General features: G+C 40.4%; 1 protein-coding gene across 9 annotated transcripts in view; it reads left to right on the top strand.

Annotated features, from left to right (window-relative positions):
• The window catches only part of LOC105472697 (phosphoribosylglycinamide formyltransferase, phosphoribosylglycinamide synthetase, phosphoribosylaminoimidazole synthetase), a 38,532-nt gene that overhangs the window by 3,242 nt on the left and 19,195 nt on the right, over positions 1-16,095 (top strand). For 6 of the 9 annotated variants that reach the window (XM_011726195.3, XM_011726196.3, XM_011726194.3 and 3 more), the window contains 10 exons: positions 649-834; positions 4,765-4,860; positions 5,330-5,504; positions 7,269-7,380; positions 8,168-8,236; positions 8,847-8,972; positions 10,687-10,774; positions 11,012-11,097; positions 11,281-11,449; positions 14,331-14,562. In XM_011726195.3, the coding sequence (XP_011724497.2) occupies positions 690-834; positions 4,765-4,860; positions 5,330-5,504; positions 7,269-7,380; positions 8,168-8,236; positions 8,847-8,972; positions 10,687-10,774; positions 11,012-11,097; positions 11,281-11,449; positions 14,331-14,562 (1,298 nt within the window). In that variant the 5' untranslated portion in view covers positions 649-689. The remainder of the gene's footprint in view (positions 1-648; positions 835-4,764; positions 4,861-5,329; positions 5,505-7,268; positions 7,381-8,167; positions 8,237-8,846; positions 8,973-10,686; positions 10,775-11,011; positions 11,098-11,280; positions 11,450-14,330; positions 14,563-16,095) is intronic. The other 3 variants (XM_011726197.3, XM_011726198.3, XM_071095653.1) reach the window with 1 other exon arrangement.

Genomic DNA, 16,095 nt, shown 5'->3' with positions numbered 1-16,095 from the left:
AAGATTCATTTCATAAGTAAGGCATGATGATTATTAAATCTTTTTGAAGTGAAGCCCAGAGAAGGGAGATTATCACATAAGGAGCTGAGAGTCATCATTTGACTCCTTAACCTAGCTCTCTAGGCCAGCCTGCCTTCTTTTTGAAATACCTCCCTTACCCTTGTGACCACAGTCATATTTCTCAAATTATCAATCCCAGTTTTTCAAAAATGAATCATTGGATGAAAATGTAATTTGTATGAGTACAAATGATTACTTAAATTATATTTACAAATCTGGATTTCTTTTTTTTTTTTTTTTTTTTTTTTTGTTGAGATGGAGTCTTGCTACGTTGCCCAGGCTGGAGTGTAGTGGCGTGATCCTGGTTCACTGCGATTTCTGCCTCCTAGGTTCAAGCAATTCTCCTGCCTTGGCCTCCTGAGTAGCTGGGATTTACAGGCACCCGCCACCATGCCTGGCTATTTTTTATATTTTAGTAGAGATGATGCTCTGCCATGTTGGCCAAGGCTGGTCTCAAACTCCTGACCTCAATGATCCACCCGCCTCGGCCTCCCAAAGTGCTGGGGTTACAGGCATGAGCCCCCATGCCCATCCCTGGGTTTCTAAAATGTGCATCCTAAGATACCAATTGTGGTTTTCTTTCTGCAGGTTTCATTTTCCTTTGGAATTTCTGCTTTACAGACAGAGCAATGGCAGCCCGAGTACTTATAATTGGCAGTGGAGGAAGGGAACATACGCTGGCCTGGAAACTTGCACAGTCTCATCATGTCAAACAAGTGTTGGTTGCCCCAGGAAACGCAGGCACTGCCTGCTCTGAAAAGATTTCAAATAACGGTAATCATGTTTTAAAGTGGGGAGTAATTGTTATGATTTGTTATTAATGGTATGCTGTCAACCATATCTGTGCTTTATAATAATAAAGATAGGCCGGGCACAGTGGCTCATGCCTGTAATCCCAGCACTTTGGGAGGCCGAGACTGGTGGATCATGAGGTCAGGAGATCCAGACCATCCTGGCTAATACGGTGAAACCCCGTCTTTACTAAAAGTACAAAAAATTAGCTGGGCGTGGTTGCGGCGCCTGTAGTCCCAGCTACTCGGGAGGCTGAGGCAGGAGAATGGTGTGAACCCATGGGGCGGAGCTTGCAGTAAGCCGAGATCACGCCACTGCACTCCAGTCTGGGCGACAGAGCAAGACTCTGTCTCAAAAAATAAAATAAAATAAAATATAGATTGCTCTTCAGGGTTGAGTGCTTTCCTTGACCTTAAAATTTATTTGGTAATTTGAATGCTTGTCCTATGTTATAAACTTAAGGTAACCTATTGTTCAGAATATGGCATTTCCTTATCTTAAACTGTTGTAAACCTGATAAAACACATCCATTGGAAAAGTAATAAGTGCCTAATACAGATTAAAGGCATTTTTGATGTGTATTTTTGTAAATGAAAAATTTAGTATTGCTATTAAATACAACTTTCTGGCCACGTGCAGTGGCTCACACCTATAATCCCAGCGCTTTGGGAAGCCAAGGTAGAAGGATTTCTTGAGCCCAGGAGTTTGAGACCAGCCTGGGCAACGTAGTGAGACCCGATCTCTACAAAAAAAATACAAAAATTAGCCAGGCATGGTGGTGCCCATCTGTAGTGCCAGCTACTTCGGAGGCTGAGGTGGGAAGATTGCTTGCACCCAAGAGGTCAAGACTGTAGTGAGCTGTGATCTTGCCACTACACTACAGCCAGGGCAAGAGAGTAAGAGAGACCATGTCTCAAAAAACAAAGTTTTTAACAGTTGTAACTCTAATAGATAGATCTCAACCCTTCTCTCTCTCTCTCTCTTTTTTTTTTTTTTTGAGACAGAGTCTCACTCTGTCACCCATACTGACGTGTAGTAGCATGATCTCAGCTCACTGCAACCTCTGGCTCCTGAGTTCAAGCGATTCTTCTGCCTCAGTCTCCCAAGTAGCTGGCACATGCTGCCACACCTGGCTAATTTTTTGTATTTTTGGTAGAGACCGGGTTTCACTATGTTGGTCAGGCTGGTCTCCAACTCCTGACCTCAGGTGATATGCCCGCCTCGGCCTCCCAAAGTGCTGGGATTACAGGCATGAGCCACTGTGCCCGGCCTCCACCCTTATCTCTTAATTGACAAAAACGAAAAAATGGTCAGTTCATATCCTACATTAAGCTTGTCAGTGGCTTCAGAAACTCCTCAGTACTCTAATAATACTTAGAATAAAACTCAAACTCCTTTCCATGCCTTACAAAGCCCTTCGTGCAGTCTGTGTTCTGCCTGCTCTTCCAGCCTGATCTTTTATATCCCTTTTTCTCTTTTCAGTGTACCCTATCAATGCTGTCCTACCAGTTTCCCAAGCAGAAGCTTGCTGCCTTGGACTTTATATTTGTTCCCACCCTTTACCATGACTGTCTCATTATTCAGAGTTCCACTAAAATGTTAGCCTCCTTAATTATATCTCTCCTACAGTTTCTTACTAAAAGCAAATGTCCATCCCCATTTCATTTGTTTATGATCATGAATGTCTGTGTTTGTTCTTACCTCACTATTGTCTGTCTCCTATGTTTTTTTCCCCCACTAGAATATAATCTCTAGAATGTAAGCTCCATGAGGGCAAGGAACTTGTCTGTCTTGTTTTGCATGGTGTACACAGTGCTTAGTTCCCTATGTGGCACATAGTATTTATGGAAAAAAGAGCATGGACCCAGCAAGCCACAAACTGTGAGAGGATAGTGGCATGTATATAAGACCAAAAAGAATAAGAAAAAGACAAATTAGAAAATACCTCCTTTTCTGGGATCTTAGTTCTAGGGGTGAGGTATTATATCTGTTTATTAGAGAATTGGGACAGTTTATGTGCAATTGAGGTCATACAGGCCAGCCCATCAAAATCTCTTAAGATTGTCATGAGACTACTACAAATAGTCTTGTAAGACTACTAAGAGACCTCTTCCTCTTGTTGCCCTCTTCTATACTGATAATAGTTGACCCTGCTCAGCCTAGTTGTGTTCAGGACCACTAATCCAAAGTGCATGGTACTCCATCCTAATCACAGTCAGGTAGTTGCTACAGATTGAGGACCCTACCTTTTCTGGACTTGGACCCTATACAGTAGTCACCAGCCTATCCACAATTTCACTTTCCACAGTTTCAGTTACCCACAGTCAGCTGTAGTCCAAAAATATTCAATGGAAAATTTCAGAAATAATTCATAAATTTTACATTGCACACCAGTCTAGCATAGCATGATGAAATTTTGTGCCGTCCAACCTGATAGGTGAATCTTGTTGTCCAGCATATCCATGTTGTTACTTAGTTACCCTGTCGGTTATCAGATTGACTATCATGTTATCTCAGTGCACGTGCTCAGGTAACCCTGTTTTACTTAATAATGGCTCCAAAGCTGATGCTGGCATATAGTTATAATTGTTCTATTTTAGTATTAGTGATAGTTAATCTTTTACTGTGCATAATTTGTAAATTAAACTTTATCATAGGTATTTATATATAGGAAAAAACATACTATATATAGGGTTCAGCACTGTGGTTTCAGGCATCCACTGGGGTCTTAGAATGTGTCTTCCAAGGATAAGGAGGGACAACTGTACCTCACAAATACCACTTCTTGCACTCTACCAATGGCAGAGTGTTTGTAGACTTCAGCTGACTTAACAAATAGTGGTCCAGACACAGTGAAGCAGGAGAGCACCTATGGAGCCAAACGATGTTCAGTTGTGGTTGATTCTACCACTAGTTACTTAGAAGTCCACAGAGGAAAATTTACCTGACTTGTAGGTTGGAAAAGAGAGGTTCCTCTTAAAAGTGTCATTGAGTTCTTAGCTTAAACAGCTCTGCCCCAAAGAGATCCCTCCTGTCTCAACCTGAAATAGCCTCTCAATTCTCTCCATATCAAATTTGCTTAATTTGTTCATATTTGCTATTCTTTTGTTTGTATATTTATTACCCAGCATTCCTACAGCGGATTGTAAACATGTTAAGTATAGGGAACTTGCTTGTGTTGACATCTTTTTTTTTTTTTTTTTTTTTTTTTTGAGACGGAGTTTCACTCTTGTTACCCAGGCTGGAGTGCAATGGCGTGATCTCGGCTCACTGCAACCTCCGCCTCCCTGGTTCAAGCGATTCTCCTGTCTCAGCCTCCCGAGTAGTTGGGATTACAGGCACTTGCCACCACTCCCAGCTAGTTTTTGTGTTTTCAGTAGAGACGGGGTTTCATTATGTTGTTCAGGCTGGTCTCAAACTCCTGACCTCAGGTGATCCACCCACCTCAGCCTCCCAAAGTGCTGGGATTATAGGCGTGAGCCACTGCACCCAGCCGTGTTGACATCTTAATACCAGTGCTGAAGATAGTACCTAGCACATAGTGGATTTTTAGTATAATTGAATGATTGACATTAAAAGACCAATTTCTGAATATATCTTATGGTATGTTTTTTGTTTAATACGTGATCAATATTAGTGACATGAACAATATCATGGAGATGGTACTTTATGGCTCTTTTGGGAAGTTTATTGGTGTTTTCATCTGTCTACAATGAGAACTGAGAACTGAGCTTTGTTGGTTAGCCTAATGCACCCTCGTCTGAATTTCAAATGTTGAAACTGTCATCTCTGCCATTATAAGAAAACCAACAGATAACAAGCATACAAAATTACAGAACTTTGTTTTTAGTGAGACTCTTAGTTTACTTAAGAGGAATGTTTTTGTAAATGCAGTGTTTTTTCTGTTTACAGCCATCTCAATCAGTGACCACACTGCCCTTGCTCAATTCTGCAAAGAGGAGAAAATTGAATTCGTAGTTGTTGGACCAGAAGCACCTCTAGCTGCTGGTAAAGTTTGTTTCTGTTTATTGTTGCAGTATATTCAGTGCAAACAGGAGCTTAGGGATCATCTAATCCAATTTAGTTTACAGTTGAGAATTTGTAATATTATATTGGAAAAAGAACTTTCACTCTCGAAATTTATGGAGTCTAGATTTTTTTTCCCAAGCATCAATTATATGATGAGTTAGAGATCAAATTTGCAGCCATGGAAAACATTTTATATGTCTTTATTCTGCTGTATTCTGGTGTGTGTTTAATAATCCATATATGCAAATATAACAACTTTTGATAGATTTGAATAACGTTAGTAGCATTTTATGTCTATCCAGTAGACAACATGAAAAAGTTAGTTATTCTCTGCCACCAGTCATCTGCCTTGTCTAGATGTAGATATAGTCTGATACTAATTCATCTTCAGGCTGAAAAGTTCCTGGGGAGACCTTGGTTCACCTAAGGCTACTGTTTTCATCCACAGGGATTGTTGGGAACCTGACGTCTGCAGGAGTGCGATGCTTTGGCCCAACAGCAGAAGCGGCTCAGTTAGAGTCCAGCAAAAGATTTGCCAAAGAGTTTATGGACAGACATGGAATCCCAACTGCGCAATGGAAGGCTTTCACCAAACCTGAAGAGGCCTGCAGCTTCATTATGAGGTAGGTAAATGGTTGCCTGTGAAGGACAGTTGTTTAGTTGTGATATTTAAATACACAGGTCAATGGCCAGGTGCGGTGGCTCACCTGTAATCCTAGCACTTTGGGAGGCCGAGGCAGGTGAATCACTTGAGCTCAGGAGTTAGAGACCAACCTGGGTAACATGGTAAAACCCTGTCTCTACAAAAAATACAGAAAAAAAAATAGCCAGGCATGGTGGTGTGCACCTGTAGTCCCAGCTACTCTAAAGGCCAAAGTGGGAGGATCACTTTAACCCAGGAGGCGGAGGCTGCACTGAGCCAGGATTGCGCCACTCCACTGCAGCCTGGGTGACAGAGTGAGAGCCTGTCTCAAAAAAATTAAATAAATATACAGGTTACTTCTGTGTTGAAAATGTAATGCTAGGTCCTTAGGCTGTCACAAGATTATGGTAAAATAATTATGGAAAAAGCTTTCTCAATAAATATTATGTGGGTTGTCTTTTTCCAGAACCAAAATAAAATGGGATTCTATGCATATAGAGTTTATACGATCTTGTGGCCTTGCAGGAAGGTGACATGTTTAATAAAATCTGAGTAGCTCCTCGGGGGTAAAATACACTTGGTTCTGCAGTTTTGCTCTCTTTTCACAGCCATGTTTTTGGTTTTTGGGTTCCCGCCCCCACCATCCCCCCAGTCTGAGACAGGGTCTCTTTCTGTCACCCAGGCTGGAGTGCAGTGGTGTGATCTTGGCTCACTGCGACCTCTGCCTCCTGGACTCAAGCAATCCTCCCACCTCTGTCTCACAAGTAGCTGGGACAATGGGCACACACCACCACTCCCAGCTAGTTTTTGTATTTTTTATAGAAGGCTGAGTTTTACCATGTTGCCCAGGCTGGTCTCAAACTCTAGAGCTCAAGAGATCCACGTCCCTCTGACTCCCAAAGTGCTGGGATTACAGGCGTGAGCCATCACACTAGGCCTCACAGCCAGATTGACAAACACGGTGGCATCTTACAACATAAAGAACATTGATTTTTTTTTTTTATCATAAATAATTAACCAGAGTGAGTAATCATCACTTGGTCATCTGCCACCAGTATTGCAATTTTAGATTTCAAAATTAAGCATCCTTTGTTCTCTACTACGTGGAAAGCATTGAGCAATTAATGAGTGTTAGTAGACACATGCCTTTGCCCTTTTTTTGTTGACATTTCTGCTACCTGGTATGTTTTCCTTTCAGTTGTATCAGTTTCATTTTTTTCCATTCATATCCTACAGAGTTTCTTAAACACTGAATATTATCATTTCCTAGTAGCCAGATGCCTTGAGCAAGTAACAGTTTTGTTACTTACTTTGGGTAAGTCTCCTTCCAGACCCCCAGGCCCACTTGATAATTTAGTATGTGTACTCCCAGAAATGGTCTGTGTATGCTTGTTGTTATATAGCTGCATTTTCTACTTGAATGAGAGTACTGTTTGCTACTTTGTATCTTAGAGATTATACCATATGTACTCTATACACCTATTCTTCAAAGATATTGCTTATATAATCTCATGATAAATGAAAAAAACAAAGTTATAGGTACTGTATGATTACAACTATAAAGAAATATGTAGGGGAAAACATCCTGGTGGGAAGTACATCAAAATGTGTTGAAATGATAAGTAATTTTTTTCATTCTGCTTTTCAGTCATTGCTATAGCGTATCGTTACAAAATCCCACAGCATTTTAAAATCTTGAGTTGTAGCATTTTGTTGGATGTTGAAGATTACTCTGTCTTTACAGTGCAGACTTCCCTGCTTTGGTTGTGAAGGCCAGTGGTCTTGCGGCTGGAAAAGGGGTGATTGTTGCAAAGAGCAAAGAAGAGGCCTGCAAAGCTGTACAAGAGATCATGCAGGTAGGCTGAGTCTTTTGAAAAAATTTACCTTTCTATTCATACTGAATAAATACCCTTTTAAGTTTAAAAAATGTTCCTCACAATAAGGAAAATCTATTTTGCAAACACATGGGTAAGTTATTTTTTATAATTCCATATGTTATAATCCATCTCTACAAAAGTTATTACAGATTTACATGGTAAACTAAACCATGATTGTATTATTTTGAAGTAAATTGTAACATCCTTTGTTGTCTGCCACTGAAAGAAAATCCTCAGACTCTAAAACATATAAATAAATTATGTCCATCCGTGAGGACAAAAGTATTTGTCCCATGTGTCCCGGGTCTAAGAGAAGTAAATTAATGAATGAATATGCTTTGTCTTTCGTGATCGATCTTTGTTGTTGTGGGTTTTCTGTCCTTGTAGAAATCTACTTTCACAGGCATTCTTTAGTGTAGTTATTACAGCCAAACATGTATAATTATAATCGGAAGTGAGGATTAAGTGGTGATAATGAAAACATCTGTTTTTCCCATACGTTATTTGAAACTGGATCACCAAATCTTCAGGAGAATATTAGAGATATGTTTATTCCATCTATACCAGTGTTTGCTACACTATTGCCACATTAAAAATAGGAAACATTTGTATGTTCCCTTTGAGTCTTTCTGAAAGGGAAAGAAAAATTGCAGTACTCACTGGTTCATAATACAAATGCTGGATAATGCTAAAAGTCAACTAAGTAAATATTGAAAACTTACCAAACCTCTTTTTTTTAAAAAAAAAAAAAAAAACTTACAATCAGGAGAAAGCCTTTGGGGCAGCCGGAGAAACAATTGTCATTGAAGAACTTCTTGACGGAGAAGAGGTGTCTGTATGTATATCCATCTTTTTGGCTTTTATAGTGTGTAAGAAGCTGTCATCTGACCTATGTACCCCAGAAAAGACTTGATATACTCTGGTTGCTTCATCTAGAAACGTAAACCCAGCAGTTACAAAGGAATTTGTATACCTTTATTGTTGGGGGGTGCAAATGAAAAAAGAATTGATCCTCTGTTAGTCATCCCTAGTGTGTTAGTGGGGGACTTGGACTTATATCACACATTATTGAGGTTCTGAATTAATTCAAACATTCATGCTTTTTCTTTCACATACAGTTTATTGCAAAATAAATAAAGTCACCTTAAACCAAGTTTTAATGCCTGGAAACTTAAAGTGGGGAAAAAGTTGAAATCTTTTACTTTGAGAGTAGCTTGGTTTTTTTCTAACTTACCCAAAAATTACAAATCCTTCAGAAGTTGAGTACATTGTGATTCTTGATGTATGTAGCTTAATGTTATTGATGTTTTAGTTCATTTTTCTGTTTAAAAAAAAAAAAAAAAACTTTTCCTCAAAGAACTAAGGGACATATAGTTTGCGTTACTAAATTTCTTTTTTTACTTTTTCACAGTTAACATAAATGGACTATTTTGTTTTCTTTATAGTGTCTGTGCTTCACTGATGGCAAGACTGTGGCCCCCATGCCACCGGCACAGGACCATAAGCGATTACTGGAGGGAGATGGCGGCCCTAACACAGGGGGAATGGGAGCCTATTGTCCGGCCCCTCAGGTACTTCCTGAAGACTCTGCTGAAGTCTTGTAGTAGTTTGATTTTCTCAGAGAACTCTTAGATGATACTTTATATTTTGTTTTGTTTTCTGTTTGTTTGTTGCTATAAATTGTTACTAATCAGCAATTAAATGAAGAGTATCTTTTCTGGTCTCTAAAAATAACTTTTCCTAAAAGCCTTTTTTGAAGAACCAAAATAAACCAATCTGTAGTGTGGATTGAATAGATCCTCCTATTCCCTCCTCTCTACACCCAATTTTTAACACATGGGAGCCTGTTGTGGTCTTGGATTCATCTTTGGATATCCGTGGTTCAGCACAAAAGTGTTGTCTGTGTGTATCTGTGTGTGTGTGATGTGAATTGAGAACCAAGTCAGATCAGAATTTGTTCTGATCTTTCTACTTCATAACAGAGAACACGTTTCCAAACAATTTCTGCACAGTTTTTGTTATTGTTTTTTGAGACGGAGTCTCGCTCTGTCACCAGGCTGGAGTGCAATGGAGAGATCTTGGCTCACTACACCCTCCACCTCCCGGATTCAAGCAGTTCTCCTGCCTCAGCCTCCCGAGTAGCTGGGACTACAGGCGCACACCACTACGCCAGGCTAATTTTTGTATTTTTAGTAAAGGTGGGGTTTCACCATGTTGGCCAGTGTATGGTCTCAATCTCTTGACCTTGTGATCTGCCTGCCTCGGCCTCCCAAAGTGCTGGGATTACAGGCGTGAGCCACCACGCCTGGCCTTCTACACAGTTTTTATTAGGAATTTGTGTTGTTGGCATATATTACCAGTAGGTTAGCAATCCAGAAACTCATCTGTTCTTTTCATTGATGATACTCATAATTGTTTGTGCTAATATAGTGCCCCTTTACATATTTTTCTTGCTTAAAAGATTAAAAATAGGCTGGGCATGGTGGCTCACACCTGTAATTGCAGCACTTTGGGAGGCCGAGGCGGGTGGATCACCTGAGGTCAGGAGTTTGAGACCAGCCTGACCAACATGGAGAAACCCCGTCCCTACTGAAAATACAGAAATTAGCCAGGCACGTTGGCACATGCCTATAGTCCCAGCTACTCGGGAGGCTAAGGCAGGAGAATCACTTGAACCCAGGAGGCGGAGGTTGTGGTGAGCCAAGATTGCGCCATTGCACTCCAACCTGGACAATAAGAGCAAAACTCCACCTCAAAAAAAGAAAGATTAAAAATAAACTTCTTTTTTTTTTTTTTTAAGACTTCATAAGTATAGGCCAGCCAGGCATGGTGGTTCACACCTGTAATCCCAACACTTGTATTAAAACTACCATTTGGTAATAGTGGATTCTAGGAACTATCTCGGGGTCTAATTTTTACAATTATATTCATAAGTCCAGATTCTTAACCTATATAGGCTTATGAAATATGCAGCATATACTGGGAAAGATACAAAGAAGCCTTAGGGTAGGAGAGAACTTCTTTCATTTCTGTTAGGTTTTGGGAAATTATTTTTGGCTAGTTCTTTTAAAGGTGTGTGTTCTTGAAAATCATAAAGCTAAAATACCTACTTGATGTCATTGTGAAGGTTGAGAAAGTTTAAATCTTTCAAGTTCAAAGTGCTCAGCCTGTTTCAGGTAGTAAAAAAATGAGTTATCCTCATCATCCCCTTCTGTTGTCCCATGTAATACCTCTTAGACTTTTTAAGTTACCTGTTACATTTAAGTGTTTCTGCATGTTCTCCAGGTTTCTAATGATCTATTACTAAAAATTAAAGATACTGTTCTTCAGAGGACAGTGGATGGCATGCAGCAAGAGGGTACTCCATATACAGGTAGGCCCACTCACGTTACTATGGAAGCCACCTGTAGAGTAACTTTGCACTTTTGATAAAACTTATTTTCCATTCTCTTTTTTTCATCAGTTTTTAATGGACCATTTTTTTAATGTTTATGATTTTTCCTAAACTTTGATTATTAGAAGTTTATGTAGTAGATTTTATATTTGTAATACAGTGTCTTCATTATCGATTTTCTTTCTCTCTCTCTTCTTTTTTTTTTTTTAAATGAAGGTATTCTCTATGCTGGAATAATGCTGACCGAGGATGGCCCAAAAGTTCTAGAGTTTAATTGCCGTTTTGGTGATCCAGAGTGCCAAGTGGGTAAAAATATCAAAGTATTACTTAGTAGAAGATACGTGTTATTTTAATCTTGGAATTTATCAGCCTGGAAGTAATTACCTTTGGGAAGTTCGTGCAAGTTCTGCTAGTACCCCAGTGAATACAATGTTTAAGGAAAACTAACATTTATCTCACCTGCCATGTGGATTATGTTTTTCCAGGTAATCCTCCCACTTCTTAAAAGTGATCTTTATGAAGTGATTCAGTCCACCTTAGATGGACTGCTCTGCACATCTCTGCCTGTTTGGCTAGAAAACCACACCGCCCTAACTGTTGTCATGGCAAGTAAAGGTTATCCTGGAGACTACACCAAGGGTGTAGAGATAACAGGTGAGTGTCAGGGAGCAAGAGGGTGGAGTACAATGTGACAAGTGCCAGCGCCACAGCAGACCTCCCTCCCACACTAAGGCTTGCTCTTGATAAGAGTGTGAAGCCATCAGAAACCTTTCAGAGGGTCCTAACCTAACCATGTTGCTTATTGGATATGTGTGTTCAAATATCCACAATTACTATATTCAAAGAACCGTTGATTTTCCTTCCTGTGCAAGGAAGACATAAGTGGCAGAACCATATCTCCAGAGTGTCACCCAGTGCAGCCTTCCACCTGCCTAGAGCCAGGGTAATAATGAGATTCTCTGAGAGTCAGAGGGACATTAGTGCAAAGTATATCAATAAGATACATTTTGGAGATTAGGACTCTGAATTATCACAAATGCATACAGTCTTGTGTGGTTTGACACCCAGTTTACAGTGCACCCCATAGTCACTTGGATGGTAAAATTCAAATAGTTTCAGTTTGTCCTTTTTTTTTTTTTTTTCTCTTTATAGTAGGTGAAAAATCTCGTTAAATGATGTTAAATCTAAGGTCCAGTGCCGTAAGTCCAAAGGCAGACCTCTGTAACCCCTAGCAGGCTATAGTTTGGCCACTCTCAGTGCTCCAGTAGTGTATTTGGGGGTTTCCTTTTTTTTTTTTTTTTTTTTTTGAGATGGACTCTAGCTCTGTTGCCTAGGCTAGAGTGCAGTGGTACGCTCGGCTCACTGTAACCTCCCCTTGGGTTCAAGTGATTCTTCTGGCTCAGCCTCCCAAGTAACTGGATTACAGGTGTGCACCACCAGGCCCAGCTAATTTCTGTATTTTTAGTAGAGATGGGGTTTCACCATGTTGGCCTGGCTGGTCTTGAACTCCTGACCTTAAGTGATCCGCTCACCTTGTCCTCCCGAAGTGTTGGGATTACAGGCGTGAGCCACCGTGTCCAGCCTCCAATAGTGTATTGTATTCAACAACCCCATAAACTGTCTTGCCCAGACACCAAGTCCATTGCCTTATGAATCCCATGCATGGCAGCTAGGCAGTTAGGAACTGATTGCTTTTGAATATGGACAAAGAAAGAAATGGGCCAGAACCAAGATCCCTTGCATTGGTGAAATTTCCCTAAGATTGAAATAACAAGTGTGTAATAGTTATACCAGAGCAATATTGAGTTTTACTGATACTGGCAGGCAGAGTAGCCATTCAGAATCACTAAATGGCTTTCTGTTGTAAAAACACTCACGGAAGATGTATATTAACAAACTACCAAATAGGACGCCGAGAAGAGAAATAGAGATGGAAAAAGAAGACCACTGGGAGATAAAAGAATGTTTTTCTAAAAATTAAGAAAAAGTGTTATCTTTATATAAACTGTCCCCTTTGGCCACTTTAGAATTTAGAATACATAGTCTAATAATATTTTAAGTATAAAGCTGTATCTGAGAGCTTAAAATAATTCAAAATACAATGAAGCGGTAGGAATTTGGGGCTGACCCCAAAACTTAAGCCGAGTTTGTCTTAAAATGGTACAAGTGTTATATTACTGAAAAGATTACTTATGTTTTGCATTTTACTGATCATATTGGTTATATTTAAAAGAAAGAAACTTAAGTCTCATGGTCTGGTTAAAAAAAAAAAATTGTAAAAGAAAAAAGCAGCTTTAATTGAATAACTATGATGAAAACAAGTTCCTTTACAGGCCAGGCACTGTGGCTCACACCTATAATCCTAGCACTTCAGGAGGCTGAAGCGGGCGGATCACTTGAGGTCAGGAGTTCGAGACCAGCGTGGCCAACATGGTGAAACCCTGTCTCTACTAAAAATACAAAAACAATTAGCTAAGTATAGTGGTGCATGCATGTAATCCTAGCTACTCAGGAGGCTGAGGTGACAGGATGGCTTGAACCCAGGAGGTAGAGGTTGCAGTGAGCTGAGATCGCACCACTGCACACTCCAGCCTGGGTGACAGAGCATCTCTCTCAAAAAGAAAAGGAAGTTCTCTTAAGGAAAAGATTAATGTGATCAGATGCAGGATTTTTCATTCTTCCTCATTAAACAATTGCTTTTATAATGAGATTTACGATAACACGAGAATTTAGGTTGTCATCCTAAAATAGCAGACAGTTCTTAGGAGAAAGATCTATTTACTATTATATTGCATTAAGACCTGTCAGGGCCAGGCGCAGTGGCTCACGCCTATAATCCCAGCACTTTGGGAGGCCAAGGCAGGCAGATCAGAAGGTCAAAAGATTGAGACCATCCTGGCCAACATTTTGAAACCCCGTCTCTACTAAAAATACAAAAAGTATCTGGGCACGGTGGTGCATGCCTGTAGTCCCAGCTACTCATGAGGCTGAGGAAGAATTGCTTGAACCCAGGAGGCAGAGGTTTGCAGTGAGATCGCGCCAGTGCACTCCAGCCTGGCAACAGAATGAGACTCAGACTCAAAAAATAAAAGAAGACCTGTCTGATAGGGAAGGTTCTTTTAAGTGAGATAAAGATCTTTAATTTTTAATTTTTATGTATTTATTTATTTTGAGACAGGGTCTCACTCTATTGCTGCGTTTGGAGCAGTGGTGCGATCACACCTCACTGCAGCCTCAAACTCCCAAATTCAAGTGATCCACCTCAGCCGGTGTGTGCCACCACACTTGGCTATTATTTATGTATGTATGTATGTATGTAGAGGCAAGGTCTTGCTCTTTTGCCCAGGCTGGTCTCGAACTCATGGACTCAAGCAATTCTTGCCTCAGCCTCCCAAAGTGCTGGGATTAGAGGTCTGAGCCACCGTACCTAGTCAAGTTTTAGAAAAGAGAAAAAACTTGTGGAAATTATAAATCACTTCACAGTGTGAAATACCATTGCTATTTCAAATCATATGTCAAATATGCTCTCTTCTAGGGTTTTCCGAGGCTCAAGCTCTAGGACTGGAGGTGTTCCACGCAGGCACTGCCCTTAAAAATGGCAAAGTAGTAACTCATGGGGGTAGAGTTCTTGCAGTCACAGCCATCCGGGAAAATCTCGTATCAGCTCTCGAGGAAGCCAAGAAAGGACTAGCAGCTATAAAGTTTGAGGGAGCAATTTATAGGAAAGACATTGGCTTTCGTGCCATAGCTTTTCTCCAGCAGCCCAGGTAAAACTCTAAGCAAGTTAGCCGTAGTGCCATTTCAGAAACTGGCCTAAATGGCTATGTAGAACACTTCATTGACCGTATAATAAGTCATTCAGTATTCTTTTCTCTCTATGGGACTGATACGATCTTGGTTTGTATTTTGTTTGAATCAAAACTGGTTACAACAATATTCAAATTAAATGGGAAAAACTTCATGATAGCTTAAGTTTGGAAAGTTTAGCAAAATCACAGTGGTACTGATTTTTATTTATTTTGTATTTTTTTAATTTTTTTTAACTTTTTGAGACAGGGTCTCCCTCTGTCGCCCAAGTTCTCATGCCTCAGCCTCCCAAGTAGCTGGGACTGCAGGCGCAGGCCACCACACCTGGCTAATTTTTTTGTATTTTTTGTAGAGATGAGGTTTCACCATGCTGCCAAGGCTAGTCTCAAACTTCTGGGCTCAAGTGATCCTCCTGCTTTGGCCTCCCAAAATGCTGGGATTATAGGCATGAGCCACTGCACTTGGCCTGATACTGATGTTTATTCCTTGCTTTATCACATAGTATTGTATTTGAAACATAGTTCATGGTTTTATCAAAGAACTCGAGATGAGAATATTGGTCATCTAACTTTGCAATTTGATTTGATTATACTATAAATTTTGACAGTCTCATTTTATCATTGCGTTTGTATCTGTTACTAAAATGTATTTTTTGACCTCTTACTGATGCATTGTTGGTATGTACAAACTGTTGACTTGTAAAATCAATAAAGTCTTAGTTGGAAATAGGTATTTTGGTTTCTTTTTTTTTTTTTTTTTTTTTTTTTGAGACGGAGTCTCACGCTGTTGCCCAGGCTGGAGTGCAGTGGCGCGATCTCGGCTCACTGCAAGCTCCGCCTCCTGGGTTCACGCCATTCTCCTGCCTCAGCCTCCTGAGTAGCTAGGACTACAGGCGCCCGGCTAATTTTTTGTATTTTTTTTAGTAGAGACGGGGTTTCACTGTGGTCTCGATCTCCTGACCTTGTGATCCGCCCGCCTCGGCCTCCCAAAGTGCTGGGATTACAGGCTTGAGCCACCGCGCCCAGCCTTTTTTTTTTTTTTTTTTTTTTTTTTTGGAGACAGAGTTTTGCTCTTGTCACCCAGGCTGGAGTGCAGTGGCGTGATCTCGGCTCACCGCAACCTCCACCTCCCGGGTTCAAGTGATTGCCCTGCCTCAGCCTCCCGAGTAGCTGGGATTACAGGTGCCTGCCACCATGCCCAGGTAATTTTTGTGTTTTGGGTAGAGATGGGGTTTCACCTTGTTGGCCGGGCTGGTCTCGAACTCCTGACCTCGGGTGATCCCTGCCTCAGCCTCCCAAAGTACTGGGATTAACAGGCGTGAGCCACTGCACGTGGCCTGATTTCTTAAAAATATATCACATTTACTATTGTTCATGAAGTTCATTTACGGATAATGAATAAATTTTAAGACAAAATATTTTACCAACTTAATTCAAGCTATACTGTTACCAAGAGGCAGATACTGTAAAGTTTAAACATTTTCCAAGAATTGA

The sequence above is a fragment of the Macaca nemestrina genome, chromosome 4, assembly GCF_043159975.1.
Source record: "Macaca nemestrina isolate mMacNem1 chromosome 4, mMacNem.hap1, whole genome shotgun sequence".
Lineage (NCBI taxonomy): Eukaryota > Metazoa > Chordata > Mammalia > Primates > Cercopithecidae > Macaca > Macaca nemestrina.
The sequence above is the reverse complement of the archived record's forward strand: the minus strand, read 5'-3'. Positions and strand labels throughout refer to the sequence as shown.